Source organism: Telopea speciosissima, chromosome 10 (assembly GCF_018873765.1).
Source record: "Telopea speciosissima isolate NSW1024214 ecotype Mountain lineage chromosome 10, Tspe_v1, whole genome shotgun sequence".
Taxonomy (NCBI): Eukaryota; Viridiplantae; Streptophyta; class Magnoliopsida; order Proteales; family Proteaceae; genus Telopea; species Telopea speciosissima.
In genome coordinates, this window is record NC_057925.1 from 47,980,303 (window position 1) to 48,002,700 (window position 22,398).

The 22,398-nt window shown below is 39.4% G+C and overlaps 1 protein-coding gene across 1 annotated transcript in view; it reads right to left on the minus strand.

Annotated features, from left to right (window-relative positions):
- The window catches only part of LOC122641963 (putative DUF21 domain-containing protein At3g13070, chloroplastic), a 32,516-nt gene extending 11,580 nt beyond the window's left edge, over positions 1-20,936 (minus strand). Inside the window, exons 1-10 of the mRNA XM_043835319.1 lie at positions 20,158-20,936; positions 16,033-16,130; positions 15,816-15,909; positions 6,703-6,780; positions 6,412-6,515; positions 3,240-3,321; positions 1,902-2,041; positions 1,737-1,815; positions 1,571-1,634; positions 1,085-1,176 (exon numbers count right to left, since the gene is read on the minus strand). Coding sequence (XP_043691254.1) covers positions 1,085-1,176; positions 1,571-1,634; positions 1,737-1,815; positions 1,902-2,041; positions 3,240-3,321; positions 6,412-6,515; positions 6,703-6,780; positions 15,816-15,909; positions 16,033-16,130; positions 20,158-20,733 — 1,407 coding nt within the window. The 5' untranslated portion in view covers positions 20,734-20,936. The remainder of the gene's footprint in view (positions 1-1,084; positions 1,177-1,570; positions 1,635-1,736; positions 1,816-1,901; positions 2,042-3,239; positions 3,322-6,411; positions 6,516-6,702; positions 6,781-15,815; positions 15,910-16,032; positions 16,131-20,157) is intronic.
- Positions 20,937-22,398: the final 1,462 nt, after the last annotated feature.

Below are 22,398 nucleotides of genomic sequence, written 5' to 3' on the forward strand. Positions count from 1 at the left end.
GGAAGAGATTTTTCGTTTTCTTTTTGGGAACCCATAGGCCCTTAATCATCTCTTTTCATCATGCATAGTTTTTTTTTCCTGGTAATGAATATAATTAACCTTTTATAAATAAAAAATATTGTGGACTGCTTCAATGGCAGTGTTTCCATTTTCTTTTTTGGGGACTCGTAGTCTCTTAAATTTTCATGCACTCTAGTACAGCTTACAGTTAATGCCCCCACCCCCGGCGGAAAAATGAGGTGGCCATACAAGCTGTCAACCAAGACATCATTTCCATTTATCACCACGCTACAAATGGGGAGTCACACTTAACCAGTTACAAAATTAAATCTAACCACAGTGTTTAACACTCTTATGCAGATACTAATGTATTGAATTACATCATTCATGAAAATAGTTATCAACACCAATAAAATTGATACTTTTGACACTTTTGCTTCTAAAGGAACTTTTGGTTTCTTTCTTTTCAACACCATCTCTTTTCAATTGCGTTTCTCAAATGGGAAAAAATAAATAAATATGATTAGCCCATCAAATTTCAGCATAAAACAAGTAGAGAGGCGGTACAAAAGTGATATAAGTTATATAAAACGACAGGAATGCCAGTTCATCTGTACTGGCATTTTTTATAATTATTTCACTTTGAACTCACTTTTAAGGCATTTTGCGCTACTTATTTTTGGCAAAAACTTGAACAGTGGGATGGGTATTTGGTCTCCTATCATATGGACCCACCCAAGTTTGATAATGAGGCAAATCATGATAAATTCCATTCATCACAAATAACCATATATATCATGACCATAGAAAAATTAAAATCAACTGCATATACTTGTCCCTTTTTTTTTTTGGTAAATTGCTACATATACGTTACTTTTAGTCATCTACTTAATCTATCAGTTTTCTGGATATCCATTAATTTCCATGTGCATTTACAATACTCCCACCAATATTGACAGTTAGTAATTGCAACAATGTAATACACATTCAACATTTAATATTTTCAAATCAAATATGAGCTGCATGGATAGCCCCAAAATCTAAAGCATCGATGTTGGAACAAACAACAATGACATGAACATACTCCCACAGTTCCACCATATTCATTAAGAACAACAGCCATGTGGACCTTCCTGATGCGAAACTCTCTAAGAAGATTCCATACTGACATTGAATCTGAAAACCATTAAAAAACAATTGTTTAATAAAAGCATAATATGAGACATAATAAAGTTCTAAAACAATAGCCAATGCACACAAGGCATTAAGTAATTCAGATGGCATCTAGTGAGGAACATCTTGGCTTCTATATATTTTGGTACTTTTGTAACTGCATAGAGAGGATTCTTCTTCTTCTTTTGGCTTTTGTTGTATTTCTAGCTAGCAGACCAATTGCATTATTCTTACTTCATATTCTTTAAAATGAAGCCAGTTATTCAACCAAGAAAAGGAATACTATGCCTAGCAATGCTGGCCTAAAAACTAAAAGCATCCAAGCAAAATATATTCAGAATCACCAAGACAATAGAACAAGAGATAACTACAAAGTGTATACAAGAATTATGATTACCTGGCACAAAATATGCAGGCTTGTGTGCAATACCTCCCACAAAAGAACTTTCTAGTAGCTCACCCTTTAAAGCAAACATATTACAATTCCACAAGCAATGAGAATGCCTTTTAAACTCAATAACCTTCCAATAATTCTGATTTCTATGTGTGAAAAACTAGCTAACCTTTTGGACATGATCCAGTAGATCCATTGCATATGCAATACCCACTATATTGTCAACACGCTGCTCAAAAACAGGCACTCTAGGAATATGTACAAATAAATATTAGCACATAATAATAAGTGAATTCATATTAATCACACACACCACCAGATAATTCTAACTTACCTCGAATATTGATGAGTCACCCACAAGTTATGGAAATCAATAAGTGATGCACTGGCATCGATTGCAACAACATCTACCAGAGGTGTCATTACTTCCCTGACATGTGTATCTTTTATCTCTAACACATTTTCAATCATGTCCTGCAAGAGAATCCCCAAAATATTAGTATTTTATCACCAAAAACACCATAAAGGAGCATTCAATAAATAAATTATTTTGGCAGCAATACTACACAGAAGGAAAATGAGATACAGATCATTTCGAAAGCTCATACTTAATGGCAAATACATGTGAAGGAAATCTTTGCCCAGTGCTGGTACAACATTCTCAAATTATAAGCTTTCCTCAGAGGAATTTGATGGATGTACCCCATATTGGCAAGGACTCTTCAGAAACCAGCCATAAACTAAAAGAAAATTGGACTTCCAATTTATGGGGAAAGTGGTGAATGTATAGGGTTACACTTGCCTTTCTTTGTTTTGTTTCAGAATTTATAAACGCCCTTCCCCACTTTATATCCTGACACAAGTAATGAATAGAAACGTCTCTTGTTGGTAGATAAAATAAAGTTCTTCCCTGACCTTAATACCTCAACCAACATGTTTCTTTCTGATATTTTCCCAGATAAGTACCCAGCAGCTTCATAATACTCTTTCAAATCCCTACACCAATAGTCTGAAGGCCAGTACCTCTATCCCAAATATTGTTCCTGCCATGCATTCTGATAGCAATCTGTTACAGAGGCTATCTTCCGGACTGTTTTAAACCTCCAAAGCTACCAGAAACCCCCAACTCATTTTAGGTCACAAACTCCATCCCATTACACCAGGTTGAATTTGTTCATAACCTCTCCAATGTTCCATACAAAGTTCCGTTAAATTTTCTCCCTACCATTAGCAACAGAAACAGGCAAGTAAATGATGACAAAAAATAGTCTGGGATGCTGTCCTAACAAGACTTTATAAGCAATGACCCGCTACCTTTTGACAAATTGTTTTGCCTTTCCGTGAAGCTGACCGGTTATCCATATTTTCGATCATATGCTCCCAAACTGACTTGTTTTTACAGCTAACTCCAAATGGTTAACTGACAGAAATTTGGAGAGTAACAAGCCCTCCTTGAATTGAAAACTCTCCGCCAGCCCCTCCATGTTGTGGACATCCACTATTCCAATTCATTTTGATTAGGCAATATAACACAACCCTAAAACACCTTCTTCTATTTCTATTTCTATTTCTATTTTCTGTCAGTTCCTAAATTGCTCTATAACAAACATTGAACCAAGAATAAGCACAAGCATAAGACCACAATCTCATGCAAACAAGTGTACCCCGTTACCTGTTCTTCCTCCTCTATTGCTCCACTCAACTCTGCCCCTCGCAACATCAACTTCAACTCATCTTCAGTGACATATGGTTCACTGCATTAATAGAATCCAAGTGTGTGAGGAAATAGCACAAGCAAAATAAGTTACAATACCTATTAAAGAAATAAAGGCCCGTAAATGACTGTTTAGAACCATCCTCAACAATGACACCATTGTTTCAAATACTTGAGGAATACAAAACAGACATGCCAAAAGTAGGAGCACAATGCAACAGGATACGAATTGAGCACAACCCAGCCGGGACTGACAGATAGTCTCTGATACAACATTATTCTCTCCATTCCAGCAGACCTTGAGGCCATGAAGGAAGATCTTGTTGGCGAAGAAAAGACACAAGGGGGGTCATGGAGACTGATCCAATGTGAGTGTTACTGGTATATTCTAAGACTTGGACTTTGGGTGTGGTTCTGAAGATACACTGATACAGAGCTTCAAAATGTTATTATCTAGATGTCCCGGCAATCTGTTCATTTCTAGGGGCCATCAGGATAACAGGAGCATTCTCATGAAATGAATGTTTTTTTCTCCAAATTTTATTCACAGTACTCTGTAGGGAACAGGTCCATTTCCACAGAATTCTTTGGCAGATTCCAATTCGTCTCAAATCTAAGGTGATAGGAACACTCACAAAAAGATCTCACAGATCTACAAGTGGAGACAAAAGGCAAACAGGTTGGGGTCTACTACCTCATGTCTAAGAAAGATGGTGAAAGATTGAGCAATTCCCAAAGCCACTGATGTGGTGCTGAAAGATATCCAGAGTGGAGCAACTAATTACTACACTGGACCATATGGGCAGAAAAAACACAAGGCTCTTTCACTACAAACCACCCTGAGATGTTCTAGACAGATCACTGTAAGACTGGCCCATGAGGCTTATAAAATGGTTCTTTTTTTAAGGGAGGTGTTCAAATAGACGACTGATGGAATATTATCCACTTTTGTGGCCCTTAAAGCCCCTCCTACTCTTTCTGTGCTACCTGAACGTCATCTTCAGTGGTTGCTCATATGGGAAACCAGTCCATCAGGAGATGGAAAGATTAAAGAGAATGATGGCTCATTATTCATGCTTCAAGGCCATGAATGGGAGATTCTTCAAGAGTTATTTTATTCCTACTTATGATCCTGCTAGTGTAATTGGATGAATACATCAGGCACATGCTTAGTCTCCCCCCCCCCCCCCCAAAAAAAAAAAAAATGAAAATGAAAAAATCAGGCACATTAGCACATATGGATCCCTGAAGATTCTCCGATCTCATAAGGCAGGCCCAAGTTACAGCATACAGATGCTTGCCTGCTTCCATGAACACTTTGTTCCAGTGGAATTCCATGACGGCCATTATTTTGCAGATAAACTAGCTAAAATGGAGGTGGTTAAGATTTGCTTTTTAGCAGAACTTCCTCTTGTTGATGTTCTCTTATTCTGATTGCTCCTTGTTGAGTTACACTTGTACTCCTTTCTTTTTCTTTTTTCTAATATAACCATAATTATATAAATTGTGGCTTTTGCTTTGTGTGACATGAAAGCAAAACTGTTAGTATTGCTTTGCTCTCAACTCAGGCAATATATCTTCCACATGACAGGTCTGGTGGTAGCCATGGAGCCAAATTTCACAGATAGGTACACCCCAGCCTCTGCTTCTCATGTGACAAGTATGAATCCAAAGTCCAAACAAACTCCACTAGACTGTCAGAATATAGTAGACAAAAATGGTTAAAAACATAGACCTTCAGAAGATTTTGGACTTGAAAATACAATAGAAAAGTTGCAATATATGGTGTCCATACAATTGAAGTAAAACCCCGAATTTGACATGTGACCATACATGCTGTTCTCTTCTCACTAATGCCCTGGATTGGCCTACTTGATATAATGTGGTGCAAAAATCATGCAATGCAACTCTCTACCTCATCAATATGTCGTTTGGCATCCTTTCAGAAACCGGGGAGGGGGAGTGCCAAAGGATCATTCTCAACCTATTAAAAGGGCATCGTTCAAGTGCTTTGAGGATCAGCTGCATTTCAATCGGTGATGAGGGCCAAATTTTCTTTCTCTAAAAGTCCATTATTGTAGATTCTGGACTTCTAATTGAGCCTAAAGTTGGTTCTTCCTTAGGGCTAAAGATCTCTAAGGTCTCCGACAATATCAGGATGCTCTAGATTGAGTTTCAAGTAAGAGATTGGTCCTCTGGAGACTCTACATGCTATCAGTCATCAGAATAATCCTGAAAAGTGATCTTGTTTGAACATCAAAGTGAATGATGTAGTGAACTCAATTGATAAGGGGAAATGGACCAGAATGAATGTGTTAAGAGCATTAAATTTGTGTATAACCTAGACAAATTGGACAAAATTCAAAACTTTCTGGGGAAAAAAAAATGGAACCTGAAATTTTGAGTTTAATCAAAACTTAAAATCTTAATGCAAATGGGTTAAAGTTGAGGAACAAGCTTTATGGTAATGGCAACGTACGGTACCTCCCTAATCGTTGATATCGGTTAAAGGCTGTTACTCAATTCCATGAAATAGCTGAAGGACTCCAGTACCACAATGAATTCTCTAAGTTCTACGTGGTGATTCAAATACTTGTTGCCTGTTATTTCTTGCTATTCATCTCGTGAATTGGAGAAGAAAATCATTGACAATAAGTAGCAAAGCTGGCATTAACCTCAACAAAGAAAAATATTGTGCATTAAAAAGGCATACCCATTGCACGAGGCTCCCGCCACTACGGGGTCTGGGAAGGGCCATAATATTGTGCATTATACTATTGAAATTATTAATTATATTCTGCACCTCATTTTGCAAACGTAAATTTCCTCTCTATCTCACAAGATCGTCTTATGAAGTAGCCCAGAAACACAAGGTAGTAAAGCAAAACAGCACAGAAAGCTAGTATTTCGCATCAACAGTTCATTCTCTGCCTTTCAAATTCTTCTCTGTTTTCCACCAATGTTTCCTCAATGAAATGAAATAAAATTATGAACAGCTATTCGCCATAAGTAAGAAGTAATACCAACCCTATATATTCATTATTACTTTTTTTTTTATTAAAAAAAAAAAAAAAAAAAATTGTATTACTAGACAATCATGACAACATAAAGAAGGAAGCACAAAACACACCTTCTCCCTTTCAACCCGAGCATTTTAAGCATTCCCATTGATAGAAAAGTGACAACTCTTCCCACAGGATACAATATCAAGGAAAGCCATGCCACTGGTCTGACCTAGAGGAATTGTAGACAACACTTGTCAAATAAATTGTACAATCCTCATATATTTGTGTGATAAAGCCAACAGAAAAAATGACATTTAGAAAACAAAATAAGTTCTAAACTAAAGAAAGAGCACAATAATGACCATTAAATGTACTTTATTTCAATTTCAAAAGGGGGTTCCGATTTTGAATCTTACCACAAACCTAGCAACCTCTGTGGCATGGTGAACTGCAATACTTTTTGGAGTGATTTCTGTGAGGAGCAAAACAGCAACCTGAAATAATTCAGAAATTATTTTAGTTTAGTAGATTCTGTCAATGAATCAAACTATGACCTCGTTTGAGGCAAAAGGTTTTTTTTTTTTTAATTAAAGAATAGACACATGATTAAGTTTCAATATTTTGAGGTTAAGAAAAAAACTAATCAAGAAAAATAACTTTCAGTCATCTTCCTTAAAAATGAATTGAAGATGCTTTTCATGTTAAGAGAGACTTTTTTTCTGTTGTGGATTTGATGGACTGGATGTCTCATGGAACCCTCCTCCCTTCTCATTCTCATCTATAATGGTGAAATGGCTCAAGAGGAGGAAAAGAGATTTCTGAAGTATTGGGATGCCTTATTAGCACTCCTTTTAGTGTATACTGAAATTCCCTAAAACCAAAACAAACATATCCAAATCATGCCCTTTAATCCCTCTCAAGGCCTAGGGGCGGAGCAAGATCACTTAGGAAGCTGATCCCACCTGCTAAACTATGGGGAATATGGCAAAAATGCAACTACAGGCTACTCTAAAAACAGGAGAAGTCTCTTCAGAAGATTTCTGCTTCAGTTAGTACCATTTGTTGGACTGGATCTTGGCCCTAAAAGAGTTCAGGGGGCTGGGAAGAGGCAAATTTGGATCAATTTTAACTCTATCTTGTAAGAGATTGATAGTAGATTTTGTATAGATCACCATATTATGTTTTCTGTTTCTTTTATGGAAATCTCTCCTGTCTGCAAACATCTGGATATTAATAAGATACTATTTTTTAAATGCTAACCACCAGAAGGCAGGGGAATAAAAAATTTGCATTAACAAAGATCAAGAAAGGTGAAGGAGTGTAAACATAGCTGTCATGATGTCACATAATGCCAAGGCAATGCCCAGCAAAGTTGACGCCTAGGAGACGCCAAGTTGCACAATGTGAACGGCATATTCACCCACATTTCATGCCAATTCTAGGTGTGTCTTCTTCTTCTTCTTCTTTCTCCTCTCTCCCTTCCCCCTAATCCCATATTTATACAATATAATATTAATATCTAAATTCTAGACAATATATATGGTACATCAGTACATGTATATAGTATACCTAATACGTATATTAATTTGGGTAGGGTAGGGCCAGCTCCAATGCCTCAACCCCATAGTTCAAGAACTTGCCGAGATCTCGGTGATATCTCTCTTTTTGAAAAAAGCGAGACGAGACTTGAGGCGAAATGAAATATTACCCCAACTTGGTCGAGATTTTGGTTCGACCAAGATTTGGACCAAACTTACCTTCATAATGTACATATCTCGACCGAGACAATCGAGATCACTCCAAAACTCGACAGAGAAGTGTGCATTTGACCTGACTTTTTAGGATTTTTTACGGTGGTTTATGATAGAGATATATGTAATTTGTTAAGATTGATGTATCGTACACTTTTACATTTGTAATGTTTATCTAAGTTGTTTTATATTAATTGTATGATTTGATTGTTTTGAATTATTAAATTACGTGTAGAATAGGGCCTATTAGTACGTCGTCGCCTGCCAACCTAGGGTCCGAAGAGAACTCCTATTTGGACTTTGTTTTTGCAAAATCTGATAGTGCAATTGTGTTAAAATGGCCTAAAATAAGCTGAGAAGTTTCAGGCCCAAACTAGGTCTAAAACCCACTGAAACCAGCCTTCGAGTTAACAAAAAAAAATTACACCAACTCGCCAAGATCTCGGCCCAACTGGTTTTTTGGCTGGGCGAAACCTGTACCAAAACCGAGTTCTTGAACCTTACTCAACCCTAGCCCAGCCCAGCCTTTGCTTGAGATTTCTCAACCTCGGCCTACAGGCTGGAAAGAGATTTAATTTTAATATAGAACAGAAAGAAAATATGATACACAATGAACCAACCCATAGCAACATTTGACTTGAGCTTATGTAAAAAAATGGTCAAAAAATGCTTATCTTATATGAGAAAAGCATTACTATCCCAACCGAAGCCTGAAAAAGATAAGACAGGCCTTGGATGGGTTTGTTTTTTGTTTTTTGTTTTTTTCCCAAGCCAAACTTGCACCGGCACTAGTCACCTTGGGCGTCAAGGGTTTCCTTGTCATCTAAGTGATGACTTGACAACAATCCGGGTAAATCTTATACGGAGCCCCACAACATGAACGATTCCCAACCTTCATGCCAAAAAAACCCAAAGATTAAATAATAGGGTAATTCCATTTCCATGGACTCAAAGGACAAGATTCCACATCAACAACCAAGATTGCCAGTTCCAAATAGTTCAACTTTAATAGCAGAAAAGGGGTACATAATAATTAGGTGATAGTTCTTTGTTCATCCACTTTCAATGGGAATCAAACATTTTCACCAAAAAGACACATAAAATAAAGAGACTAAACAACTACAGCAAGGCGTAAGGGACTGTTTCATTTGACCCCCATGTGTGCCACCCCATCCACCAACCCCTTCCTTTCCACCCCTCTTCTTACCATTAGATAAGCCAGGTGTCTCTGGTGTTTCCGTATCTCGAGGCAACTCTTCGTTTCCTGTTCCCTCCCTTCCCTTTTTCCTCCTTACCCTGACGGGGTTCAATGCTATCAGGTCTCGGTGACAGCTTTTGGGTTCGCTCTTCTGTGCGGTGTGGCTCTCTCTTTCCCATTTTGCTTTCACTCTACCATTTCCTTCCCTATCTTCCCCTCTTCTCGCCACTGTTCTTGCGACGTACTACCCCTGCTGCTCTACTGTGGTGAGCGTTTTTTCTCCTTCTTCGTCACTGATTTTGGTGACGTTTTTCTGATCCTCTTCTTACCTGTTTTCTCGGGCTTCTAGTGCATCTTTCTCCCCCCCCCTTTTTTCCCCTTTTTCTTTTTTCCCTCACTTGTGTTTTTTTCCCTCTTCTTCTTTCCCTTTCGGTGGTCTGAGACTATGTCTTCCCGGGGCTCTAGTGCAAGGCACTCTGCTTCGTTCCGCCGTTCTGAGCGCAGGGATTTTCGATTTGCTGATGAGCGATCCGCATCCTACTCCACCTGGGTATCTCGTTCTAAGGCATCTCTGTCCAGGAATCTGTCTCGCCATGAACTCTCTGAGCGCTGTTTTCATGGGTATGTGATCGGCTTCCCTAAACCCCCCAAGGATACCTTTTGCAAATTCTTGGGGGATCTGTGGGAACCATTTGGTGCCCTTTCCATCAAATGCTTTGATAAAGGAAATTTTTCGGTGGAATGTTGCTTCCCGTCGCAGTGTCATGCTTTGATAGACCATGCCCCCTGGTGGTATGAACAGTGTCTCTTACATTTGGTCAAGCATTCTGTGGACGACCCTTACTATGTGTTTGAGCGGGATCCTGTTCCCATCTGGATTCATGTGTTTGATATTCCCCCTAGCTGCCTCAATGCTGCTTCTCTTAAGCGTTCACCGAGGGATGTGGGCAAACCGTTGGAGTTTTTGTTTAACAATGTCAAACTTGGACTACCTCCATCCTCAGCCAGGGTCAAGATCGAGATTGATAAGCGGAAACCGGTTGTTGTTTCTTCCTCTATTTTTGATATTGGTGGTTCCCAGCACCCGATCAGGATTAAGTACGAGCTCACTTTTCTTTGCTATTGCTGTGGTCGTATCTACCATGACCTGTCCCATTGCCCTTATGTCCGAGGAAATCAAGGCCATCCCCTCCCACCTCTTGGCTATTTCAATGACGCCATCACGACTCCATTTCTGGTGAATCAGTCGCCTGGTTTGATCCGTCTGCCTAACTCTTCGGCTACGGCCTCTCTTGCATCCTCCGACATGGACATTTCGACTAGTGCTTCTCATCCTCCTGACCCTGTGCCTAGGGCCACCTCTGCTACAGTTCCTGCCTGTTCCTCTAAACCCCTGCCTGATGATGGTGGAAGTCCTGCTATGTTCGAGTCTGCGGTGTTACCTCCCCTCACCGAGCCGGTTTGCCCTCCGTTACCCTCTTTATTGTCTGTTGCTGAAGAATTCCAATGGATCCCACCGGCATCGCTTCTGCCTCCACATCAGTTCTCTGCTCCTGCGCCATCTTTCTTGGATTTCAACACCCAATCGGCCACATTCTCTAGGGTGTCCCTGCAAGGTTTTGGAACTTCTACCCAGCTGTTCACCACAAGTCAGATGCATTCCAGTTCTTTTGTTGCCCCTGCTGGTCCTCTCCCTGTCAGTAAGAAACGGAAGTTGGAGCAGCCGCATTGGACTAGCCCAGTTGCTTCTGAGTTTGCCGCCCTCAAGTCCTCCCTGTCACAGACTTTGCTCTCGTCTACTGATCCGCGAGCCCTTATTTCTCTCCTCAAGGAATGGTTAAACGAGCTCTCTCCTTCTGTTTCTGAGTCAGCCCAGATGCCTGCTTCTTCAGAACCCCTGCACTGTAATTTTTTCGTCACTGAGCCTGATGCAACGAATCCCGGCCAGGTAAGTTCTAAACCCTTCTTTGCACAGTTTGTCCAATTCTTTGATTTCTTCTGTGTTTATTTTGTCTTGCTTCTCTCCTTTGCTGTCTGTTGGTTTTTGTTTGATCGTAAGGCTAGACGCAGGTGCTTGATTCCTCGCAGGTTTTCTCTTTCTTTCTGTCTTGATTCCTTTTTTTATTTTTGGTGTCCTCCTTCCTTGAATACCATGTCTATTTTTGCCTGGAATGTTAGAGGTTTGAATAATTCCTTTACCAAACAATGTCTCACTCAACACTTGAAAAAACTCAAACCAGACATTGTTTTTTTATGTGAAACTAAATGTTCTAGTGAGTCTAAGGTTAAATTTAGCTTCCTGTCACGGCATTTTACTACTATTTGTTTTGTTAATAGCTGTGGATCTAGGGGTTTAAAAGGGGGTTTCTGGCTGTTTGGAAATGCTTCTGTCAATTTTTCTTTACTTTTGGTTACGACTCATTTCTGTGCTTTTAACTGGAATATACATTTGGACCTTACTGTAACTGTGGTGACCGTTTATGCCCCCCCCCCCCAAACCTTCCCTTCAGCTTGAACTTTGGAATACCCTCAATGACTTTCTCTCAACTATTCAATATCCTTATGTTATTATTGGTGACCTTAATGAAGTTTTATCTGCCTCTGATAAATTGGGGGGTCCACCCTTTGTCCCCCATCCACCTGGAACACATCTCCTTCAACTCTTGGAGGACCACTCTCTTGAAGACATCTCTCCTGGAGGCTCTCACTTTACTTGGACTAATAAACAAAAACCACCCCATCTGATCAAGGAATGCCTTGATCGCTGCCTGGCTTCTCCTGCCTGGATCACTGCTTTCCCTTACTCCTCCCTTTTAAAACTACCAGCTCTAGCCTTGGACCATAACCCTATCATGTTGCAAACAACTAGACCAAAGCCCTCGCACCCCAAGCTATTTCATTACCAGGAAGCCTGGATCCACCACCCAGCTTTTCTCTCTTTTTGCACACACAAATGGAACACCTTAACCAAAACCAATCTTCATTGCCAACTCCTCTCTTTTGGAAAAATTTTGGCCCATTGGAATAAAACTGTTTTTGGCAGAATACAAACCCTGAAAGACCAAGATTTCTCCCAGGCTGGTCATATTGAGACTCTGACTCCAACCCCCAATACTGAAGCCAATTATCTTGCTCTTAAGTCCAAAATACAGTGGATTGCTGAAGCTGAAGAAAAATTCTGGTCCCAAAAATCCAGACATGCATTTATTAATGATGGGGATAGAAACACGAGATTCTATCTTTCTGTGGCCAGAACAAATATCCATAAGAGGAGAATCCCTTTCTTACACAACGAGCTTGGGGAAAGGATTGATGAGCCCACTGCTATGGCCAAGTTGTTTTCTGACCATCTTGAGGGGCTTTTTCAAACCACGGATCCCCTGGATGCCTCTTTCATTGAGTGCCTCTTCCCCCAAGTGCTCACCCCATCCTCTGCATCCTCCCTGACATCCCCCCCCCTCTGAAATTAGAAAGGCAATATTTTCTATTGGTGCTTATAAAGCTCCTAGCCCTGATGGTTTTCAGGCATGTTTCTACCATAAATTTTGGGATACCATTAAAACTGATATATACCACTTTGTTTACACTTTTTTCTCCTCTCAATCCCTCCCTCCTGGTTGTAATCATATCCTCTTCTGCATGATACCCAAAAAAGAAAATGCCTCACTCCCGGCTTATTTTAGGCCAATCAGTTTGTGCAATGTGTCCTATAAAATTATTGCTAATCGCCTACGGCCATTACTGTCCCATTTCATCTCCCCTTACCAATCGGCCTTCATACCTGGCCGCCAAATTTCTGACAATATCATTATGGCTCATGAAATCTTTTTCTATCTGAATCATGTCAAAGGAAAAACCGGCTATGCTGCTATAAAAATTGACATGTCTAAGGCTTATGACAGGGTTGAATGGTCTCTGCTGAATCAGTTGGCCATGTTTCTTGGTTTCGGCTCTGCGCAGACCTTCATTGTGCATTCTCTTATCTCTTCTACTTCGTTTTCCTTCAAACTTGATGGGGGATCTTTTGGGTATATCAAACCTCACCGTGGCCTTAGACAGGGATGCCCCCTTAGCCCTTACCTATTCCTCTTCACAATGGAAGTTCTATCTCGTCTCCGCACCACTTACCGGGAGCTTAACCTGTTTCATGGTGTCAAAGTGGCAAGTAATGCCCCCGAAATTAGCCATCTTCTCTTTGCCGACGATACTCTGATCTTCTGTAGAGCAACTAAGGAGGACTTCCTCACTATTAAGGCAATCCTGGATCTCTTCTCTGACCTAACGGGTCAGGAAATTAACTTCCAAAAGAGTGAGGTTCATTTCAGCAAAAATGTTGATACACCCACTAAGACTGAGCTTTGCCACCTCTTAAACCTTCGGGTGATGCCTCCAACATCCTCTTACCTGGGAACCATGCTTTTCCCTTCTAGAGCAAAGACCAGAGACTTAAGACATGTTGTCACTAGGGTTAAAACCAAATTAGCCGTTTGGAAAGCCAGCCACCTGTCTTTTGCAGGCCGAAAAATATTAATTCAATCGGTTCTTGCTATTGTACCCTCATATCTCATGTCCTATTTCCTTTTCCCACTTAAGATTTGCAGATCTCTGGACTCCATTTCTTTAAATTTCTGGACCAATTCCACCCAGAATAAGAAGGCATGTCATCTAATTAAATGGGATAAACTTTGTCACCCCACCTCTGATGGGGGCCTTGGTCTACGAAAAGCTGAACATCACAATCAGGCCCTTATCATCAAATTGGGATGGAGACTCATCACCGACATATCTTCGCCATGGTCCAAGATCCTACGAGCCAAGTATTTTCCAAAATTACCAATATTTCACCCAAAAACCTTGGCACGAAAGGGGTCCTGGACTTGGAACAGCATTGCACATACACTACCAATCCTGAAAGGTTTGGTGTCTCGACAGATTGGAAATGGTAAGACTACTTCATGCAGGTATGATCCATGGATACCTTCCACGAATGGTAAGTTCTTACCCCCCAACTCCATGCTTTCTAATGAGTTCCATTTAGTCCATGATCTGATTCACCATGGTAATTGGGATAGAAGTAAGCTAATTTCTTGCTTTGATAATGAAACTCTCTCTCTCATTGAACAGCTCCCTATTTCTCACAATGAGGATGTGTGGAGGTGTACTCTAAACCAAAAAGGGATTTTCTCCACACAACTAGTGGCCAAGCATCTTCTAAATACCACAAGCCCATCTAGGCCTCTGCTAGTCCGTTGGTGGAAATTCTTTTGGAAACTTGCTATTCATCCTAGATTTAAAATTTTCTTTTGGCGTGTTTTACATGCAGGAATTCCTACACGGGCTTTTCTCTCGAAATGGATTTCAGTCGAGCCTACATGTGTTTTCTGTGGTTCATACGATGAATCGATCTGGCACCTCTTCCTTTCATGTGATTGGGTTAAGCATATTTGGGCTGCTAGCCCTCTTGGATTAAGGACTAAGCACTTCTCTGCACCCTCTTTATTGGACCTTTGTGTCTCTCTCCGTGGCCACTTTGCCTCGGATAAACAATCTTGCATTTGGTTTTTTTCAGTTTTTATTATCACTTTTTATTTTATTTGGGTTGTAAGAAACAAGGTTGCGTTATGTGCTGATAAGGCCGATCCCATATCGGTCATTAAGAATGTCATTAGATGGTTGAATGACTTAAATATTCATCCCCCTTGCCAAAAGTCAAAATCAGACCATAACAATGAGTGCACACACCTTCCTCTCTACAATTTGTTACCTGCTAACATTAACTCCCAATTACCTGGTTTACTGATCGCTGGAATTTTTTAACCCGCACTTAAACTAGCTCAGTGGGCTTTTTACCTTTTGATAGATGGACATCATATGCTAACAGATGCAGGTTGCTTACAAACTTCTGATAGTACTGAAGCGGATCTGGTTGGACTCTTCCATGGATGGCAGACGGCGGGGCAAGAATCTATTAAGTTAAAGAGCATCTGGACTACGAACAGGAGTTTATATGACTTGCTTAATTCTCCTTTTTCTCTCCCCATATCGTGGACTTCCTTAGGTGTTTATTGTGAACTTATGGACCGAGACCTGAACTCTTCTAGCATAGGCTTATACTGTCTAACTCTACCTCCTTCAAATGAATGCTATTTTAGGAACAGAACTGAGATAGGACTGTAGTTTTTTCAGTTGTTTTAATATATACTTTATTATCAAAAAAAAATAATAATAATTTAGGTGATAAATTCAGGTTCTACTTTCCTTAGAATGGAAAGGTACGGTTGAAGAAACATTAATTTCTAACATTTATCATTAGAAAGATATCGCAAAACAGAAAGGATGTCTGACTATGGGGACAGAACTTCACGCAGAAGGATTATAGCAACATTTTCTATCACTCACAGAAGTAAGCCCTGGATTCCTAATCAAATGGTTTCACAAGTAAAAATATGAAAATTAACAAATACTGTCAAACTAAGTTAAACCCTGAATCCCCAATCAAGCACCAAAAGCATGTTCCACATTGCGGGAACTTGATATTGAAAATTTTGAGATTCAATTGGTGGAAGAAGCTGTGACATACAGTCATAACTCCGGTTGCAGCACTGATACCCGCTTCACCAAATATTGCTGTTGCAGCCTCTGTGACTAGTGCAGTTGCTCCAATGTTGACCACACTGTGTAGATAAATCACAAAACAAATATATAACAAAGTATTTTCGAGGTTGAAATGAAGCAACAAAAGAAATCCAATACAAGAAAATATTTAAACACAAATTATGAGAGGAAAAAAATAGTACGTGGTGCCTATTAAAATAGTAGTCAGGAACCGCGTCACATCACTTCGAAGCATTCTGAAGACACCATTCTCAGGCTCCTTTTCAGCCAATTCACGCACCTGATAAAGAAATGTATGCAGATCTTAGATAAACAATGTGACCCAAGAACTCCATATGCTGGATCATATTAGGAACAATAGCAAAAGAAAGAAATTTATCATGGTTTACTTCACACATATGCAATGACAGCACCCATTTAACATAAGAAATTTTTCAGCATACCAGCTCAGATTTTTGAGAAGGTGGATAAATGCCTTTATAGGAGCTCGTCAATTCCCAAAACTATAATGCAAACTCAAGACCAAATCAAGCAAAGCTGCAAGTAACACTATAACTGTTTAAATAAATGGGACTCAATTTCTGGGATCATTATTACTTGACAAGAATCTTAATCACATCTATGATATGACAAGATGTTTACAGAATAAATGATTATGAAAGAGTAACCAAACTTTGGAGGAAAAAGTGAGTATGATGATTATCAGACTATAGACACCCTTGAAAGTCCCACTTTTTAAAATTAAATTCTGACTCTATCTATAAGAAATCCTAATCTCAAATCATATGCTCCACAAATCACAAATGGGAAGAAACCAAAGAAAAGCATCTGTATTCTTAGACCTTCATGTGTCTCATTATTTAACTTTTCGACCTATAGATCCTATACCAAATCTGTCTTTACATTCTTCCTTTAAATATTTGTCTTATATCTAATTCTTAGATGGATAGAGCCAGGAATTTCTTTCCACGCAGGGGGGGAGGTGAGGGGAAGATCCACCAATGATGAGAAAAAAATAATTGATATCTCGTCAGACTGTTCAAGCCCAGTGGTCAATAAACTAATGTTTCTGGTTACATGGCCTAAAAATCAGACTTGGAAATGGGAATATCCCTGAAAAACTATTAATTGTTCAATCAGAAAGACCAACAGCCTAAATGATACCATCTGCTCTAACAGTCCTTTTAAAGACATAGATAGGTGGAGCGAGGGCAAGGATTTACGGTTCAGAGATAGGAAGTGGATTGGCCGCCACCGATACTGATCGTATCCCGAGTTAATTCAGCCTGGGATTGACCGAGTCAAATTTCAAGGGGTACATACCTATTACTGCCAAGTTCTGAGGAGGGATCAGTGAGTCAACTTCGATCAGTCCCATTCAATCCCAAGTTACCTCGGCTGATACAGCCAATCTGATCCCGATCCCTCAATCCATGAGGTAGAGGTTAAAAATGTTTGTCTGTTATAGATAAACACTCAACAATCTTTAGAGTACCCAGGGTTTAAAAACAGGAATTGGGATCCGGATCGGTACTGGCAGAATCAGTTAAACAACCCATGAACCCTCGTTTCCATACAGGATCGGTCCAATCCAGATCAGCCGATCTGATCTGATTTTTCAAATCCTGATAGTACCTTTTTTATTTGGGGGGAGGGGATGGGATTTAACCACCTAAAGTATGGTTTTGGTAATAAATTGTAGTATCATACAAATCTATACGAATACCTTGTACTAATTAACATTTTTCTAGCAAATATTGGATTCTCGGCCACAATTAACATTATCATTGTGTATTCTCGAGCTGCCTAAAGAGTCATCGAAAATTTCTCTGGTGGAGCCTACAAAATCCAATTTATTTATCTTGTAAAGATCAATAAATTTGTGTAGTATAAGCTTGTACCACCTAAAGCATGAAGGTTCAAAGGATACTTATGCTATATATATGGAAATTAAGCATTAAAGACGTGTTTTTTGGTCTACCAAAAGGAGTAGCTTGAATGCTTGATTCAAGACAAATGGAAAGAAAATTTGGCCAATTTAAACAATTGGGAAGGATAGGAAGCCCTTTGGATTGGGCAAATATAGATCAAATTTGATGGCCTAACAAAAAATAAATGGCACACTATGTATTGGACTTTACACATTGTATTTTCAGCAGTAAAATAGGTCCCCTTTACCTTGATTTTTCAACTCTTTTTTTCTTTTTTGAAGTTCTATTCTAAACACGGTAAAGAAGGCCTTTTAACCTAAAATTTGACAAATAGATAGAATATTGACCCTATTTATACGTCAAAATCGGGTGCTAGAAAAGACTCCTACAGGTACATGTTCCATTACCACCGTGTAATGTCATATGTTTTTATTAAATGTATATTATATCATTGACAATTGAATTCATTATATCATATGAAACTATTAGAAATATATAAGCAGTTTCACTGGGATTGGGTGGGATAGTACAGTGGGCAAAAACATGACTACCAAATCTGTCCCCACTTAATATCACATGTATGAACATCAAGAAGTCCAGGGGGCAATTACTTATCAGAACATGGTCCAAGATCTTTTGCCAACTCTTCCAACTTTGAATCCAACACCCACCCACCCCCCCCCCCGGGCGAAGGAATATAATGATTAAGAGTGGCAATCAGATAAGTTGAGGCAGGTTAAGGTAAGGATCTGGTGCTATATGACATCCTAAAACGCAAGTATTAAATGCGCTACTCTGGCATGCCAAGTAGAGCCTTTTTATCATTAGGTGGGTTTGTGCAGTCCTATATATGCCTACTCCGGTTGGATCCAGGTCACGACCGGAAGCTCTTTACAGTAATAATAACGACAATAGTAATAAATCTCCATACCATATATAGCTATTCTAAATCAATCATCCAACAAAGCATTCTCGCACAAAACATGTGATGTTGAACTTCTAAGAGGCATAAAGCTTCACAACTGCTTAAGTGATTACAAGTGCAATGTGTAACCATCCAGTAAGCTCTTCTAGTTCAACTTCCTTCATTGAATTTCCACAGTTTACTTCTGATTTATAGATAGTTGGTACAAGGACCAAAGATTTGACTCTCAGCACCAGCCTCAGAAGACTGAAAAACAATGAAAGAGAACCAATCCCTATAGTTCCCCCATTATATCAGCCATTTTATCCACCATAAGAGACTGACACTTGTTATAGAAAGATTTCCTCAACCTATCTAAAAGACTGTGTATAACACAATGCATTTCACTCTTTTATTCTCTACCTGTGGTCCAGCAGTCCTATTCTCTTTCCACTCTTCTACCTCTGTTCTCTCTAAACTGACTATTCACTAGTCCCCTAGAGTTTCTTTTTCTTCTTGGAGATTGGCGAGGAATATGCACGAATAAGGTAAAAGCGTGAGTGCGAGCCAAACAATAATCCTGGAAGAAAACCAAAACGAAGCCTAGAGACAATATTAACCTGGCCCAGGTCCCACCTCCTAACAGGATGAGAGTTGACCAAATTTGATTCTCCTGAATCATTTTACTTGTGCACCCCCAATACCACACACCCCCCCCCCTTCAAAAAAAAATAATAATAATAACTAACGTCTAGATTCTATGAGACCCTTGGCAACAATGCATGGAACTGCTGAAGGATCTAATTGGCCATACAGAGGGAGTCTATAGACACGTTGATTAAAGGACCACTCACCGTGGTCTCAGTTGCTTGTTTAAGCAGAGTTGCATATGTCATATGAAGTCACTAATGTTTTCCCAATAAATTTTATCCAGATTCAGTGTGACAGATTGTGCTGTTTGTGTATTCATGATAGTACTAGCTACCAATAAGATAATGCAGTTGATTAAAGCGGACAGCAATGCAAACTAGCCAACTGAACGGGGAGATAATGATTTTGATTTGGGAAGGACCCCAATTCTAACATTAGATTGGGGCCAAAATCAACTCACGGCCCCACTGTACCACATGGGCGTATCCCCCCCTCTTCCTAAATCAATCTGATGGTTAAAAAGGAACCCCTGTTTCTCCTAACATAAATCGCAAGGTGTGATAAAAACAGTAAAAGGAACTAGGTTATAGAATTACAAGATACAGAAGTTTGTATTCTGTCGGAATTCCGGTAGTGACAAGTACAAGGCTTCTCGGGTTTTTTGCTATTTCAGTGGTTTGTGGTGCATGCTTACCTATGCTGGTGTGCGTGTGTGCATGTGTGCATGAGGTACTTCGCACTTCTCACGGCTCATTAGTTCTATGAACACTATCAAGAAGAAAATTAGAAAGGAAACCCCAATTTCTATGAAACTCGCATACCTTCCAAGGCCATAACGTCGTTATTGAAGTCTCAGCCATGGAAAAAAATGCGGAAAGACTCAAAAGCGCAGCCAAAATCAAACCTTGCTCTTTGAACACCCATAGAACCTGCAACACTTTGGGCCAAGCGCCCTTCAGTAACAGCTGGCTCTGTCCAAAAACACTATAGCCCGCATTAACAACCCCTTCCATCGCAAGAACCCTTTGGCAGCCAAGCACAAAAATTCCACAAACCATTGCACCAAAAATAGATCCACCCTTGAACAAAACCTCCAAAAAATCTAGCTTCTTATCCACAATAGAATTACCAACCACCACAGCCTCTCTTTCTATAACCGCCGGTTTCGAGGAGAACTCGCCATTAATCGACTTAGCTTCCTGGAATTTCGACGTCCGTATACTTCTGGAAATATAAGGACCAGCACAATTCCTCCTATTTAGACTACGATAGCACATAAACCCAGGTGGTGTGTTAGCAGAGATTTTTAGTTGACGACTGCAGGCGACGAAGAACGAATTTCTGCCATAAAAGAATCTAGATCGACTGATAAATGGAGATTCCACTCCTAACTCCATGGATTCCAAGCTTAACTTATAATCAGAAGCAACAAAAAACTGATAGAACTGCACAGAAACTAAAAGAGAGCTTTAGGTTTTCTTTCCGGAGTTTGTAGATATGAAAATGGACAGTAGAGCTCATTTTGGAGCATCGATGTCGATGCCCTGCAAAATTTGAAGAGCCATAAGATGATTCTGTGGGTGAGATGTCATCTTCCCTAACAAGCAGAAGTTTTTGTATTTTTGCTGCGGAATAAATATTTCAAAACAAGTGTGTCGAAAGTCGAATGACAGATTCCACCCTATCGCTCGAGATAATTAAAAGAGTAAAAAGGGCAAAATCAAACAATGATCTACAATTTTCTATTTCCCCTCCATAGTCGTCTGGCCGAAAATAAACGGAGAATGGAAAGATTGAGATTAAAAGGAAGAAAGTACTGTGTTCTGTCTCTCTCTCTCTCTCTGTCTGACTTCACCTACCTACCTATTATGGATTCATATTATTTAAAAAAAAAGAACACTTTTTTTGGTTTTTTTGGATGAAAAGAAGATATTATTATTACTAAGGTAAATTAATACATTGTTCATACATTCAAGGAAGTTTTTGTTTAGCAACTAGGTTAGCGTTGATTTTTAATCAGGTTAAAATCCTATCAATGGTAATATTTCGAAAGATGATATCCTTAAACATATTCGAAATCTGCAAAAAAAAAAAATTAGTTCGTAAGACCAAGGAGATTGGGATGGAGTTGAAAGAAATCCAAGACACCAAACTTCTTTCAACTTTACACCTCTCTTGACAGCAAAAAATTACCCAATTATTATCCCAATCAACTTTGGTTCCAAATCATGATGGTTCTTAATGAAACTTGTATTGACCAAAATGAATTTGCCATCCATCATCAAAATGCCAAAGGTCCATCTAGAAGAATTTATGTCTCTAGAATCAACCCTTGCGCATAATAAAACAAGAAATTCTAAGGTAGGAAAATGAGGCATGGAAGAAATAAGCAAATCCTCTTCATCACATTCATTTACAAATAGGGATGAAATCGGATTGGGGAAATATGAAGATCCTTCAACCAAATATTTACCTTTCTCGTAAGCATGAAAAGATTAGGCTTAAGAGACTTAAAACAAACATTGTTTCTAGTTTTTCAAATAAAATAACAAGTTATAATAAAAACATTAAAAAAAAACCAACTGAGAGAGGGTTGTCAAGCCTTCGGGTGAGGAGAGTGGATATGCATATATGAAGTGCAATGTGCCACAGAAGGGTGGGTAAGAAACTTAGTTCTCAGACCCACAGACCCAGCTGCCCAGATATGTTTAACCCGGTTACAGGAGAAGAAGATATGTCAGAGGGTCTCATTATAAGTGCCATAGAGATCACAAGTGGAATCGACCTGAATCCATTTCGAAACAATATCGTTAACTGAAATCCCTACATTTAATACACGCTAGAAAAACATTTTGAACTTTTGATGCAATTTAAGTTTTCAAAAGAAATTCCACCAAGTGAAAGAAGAAAAATCACGATTTGTGGAAAGATAGTTGAGAAAAATAGCCGCTCATTTAGTGTGAAACCGGCCATCCTTAGCAAGGGTACACCACCAAGAATCAGGAGATTCGAAAATGGGGATAAGGGAAATGGTAGAAGCATGGCCAGGAATGAGTTGTCCT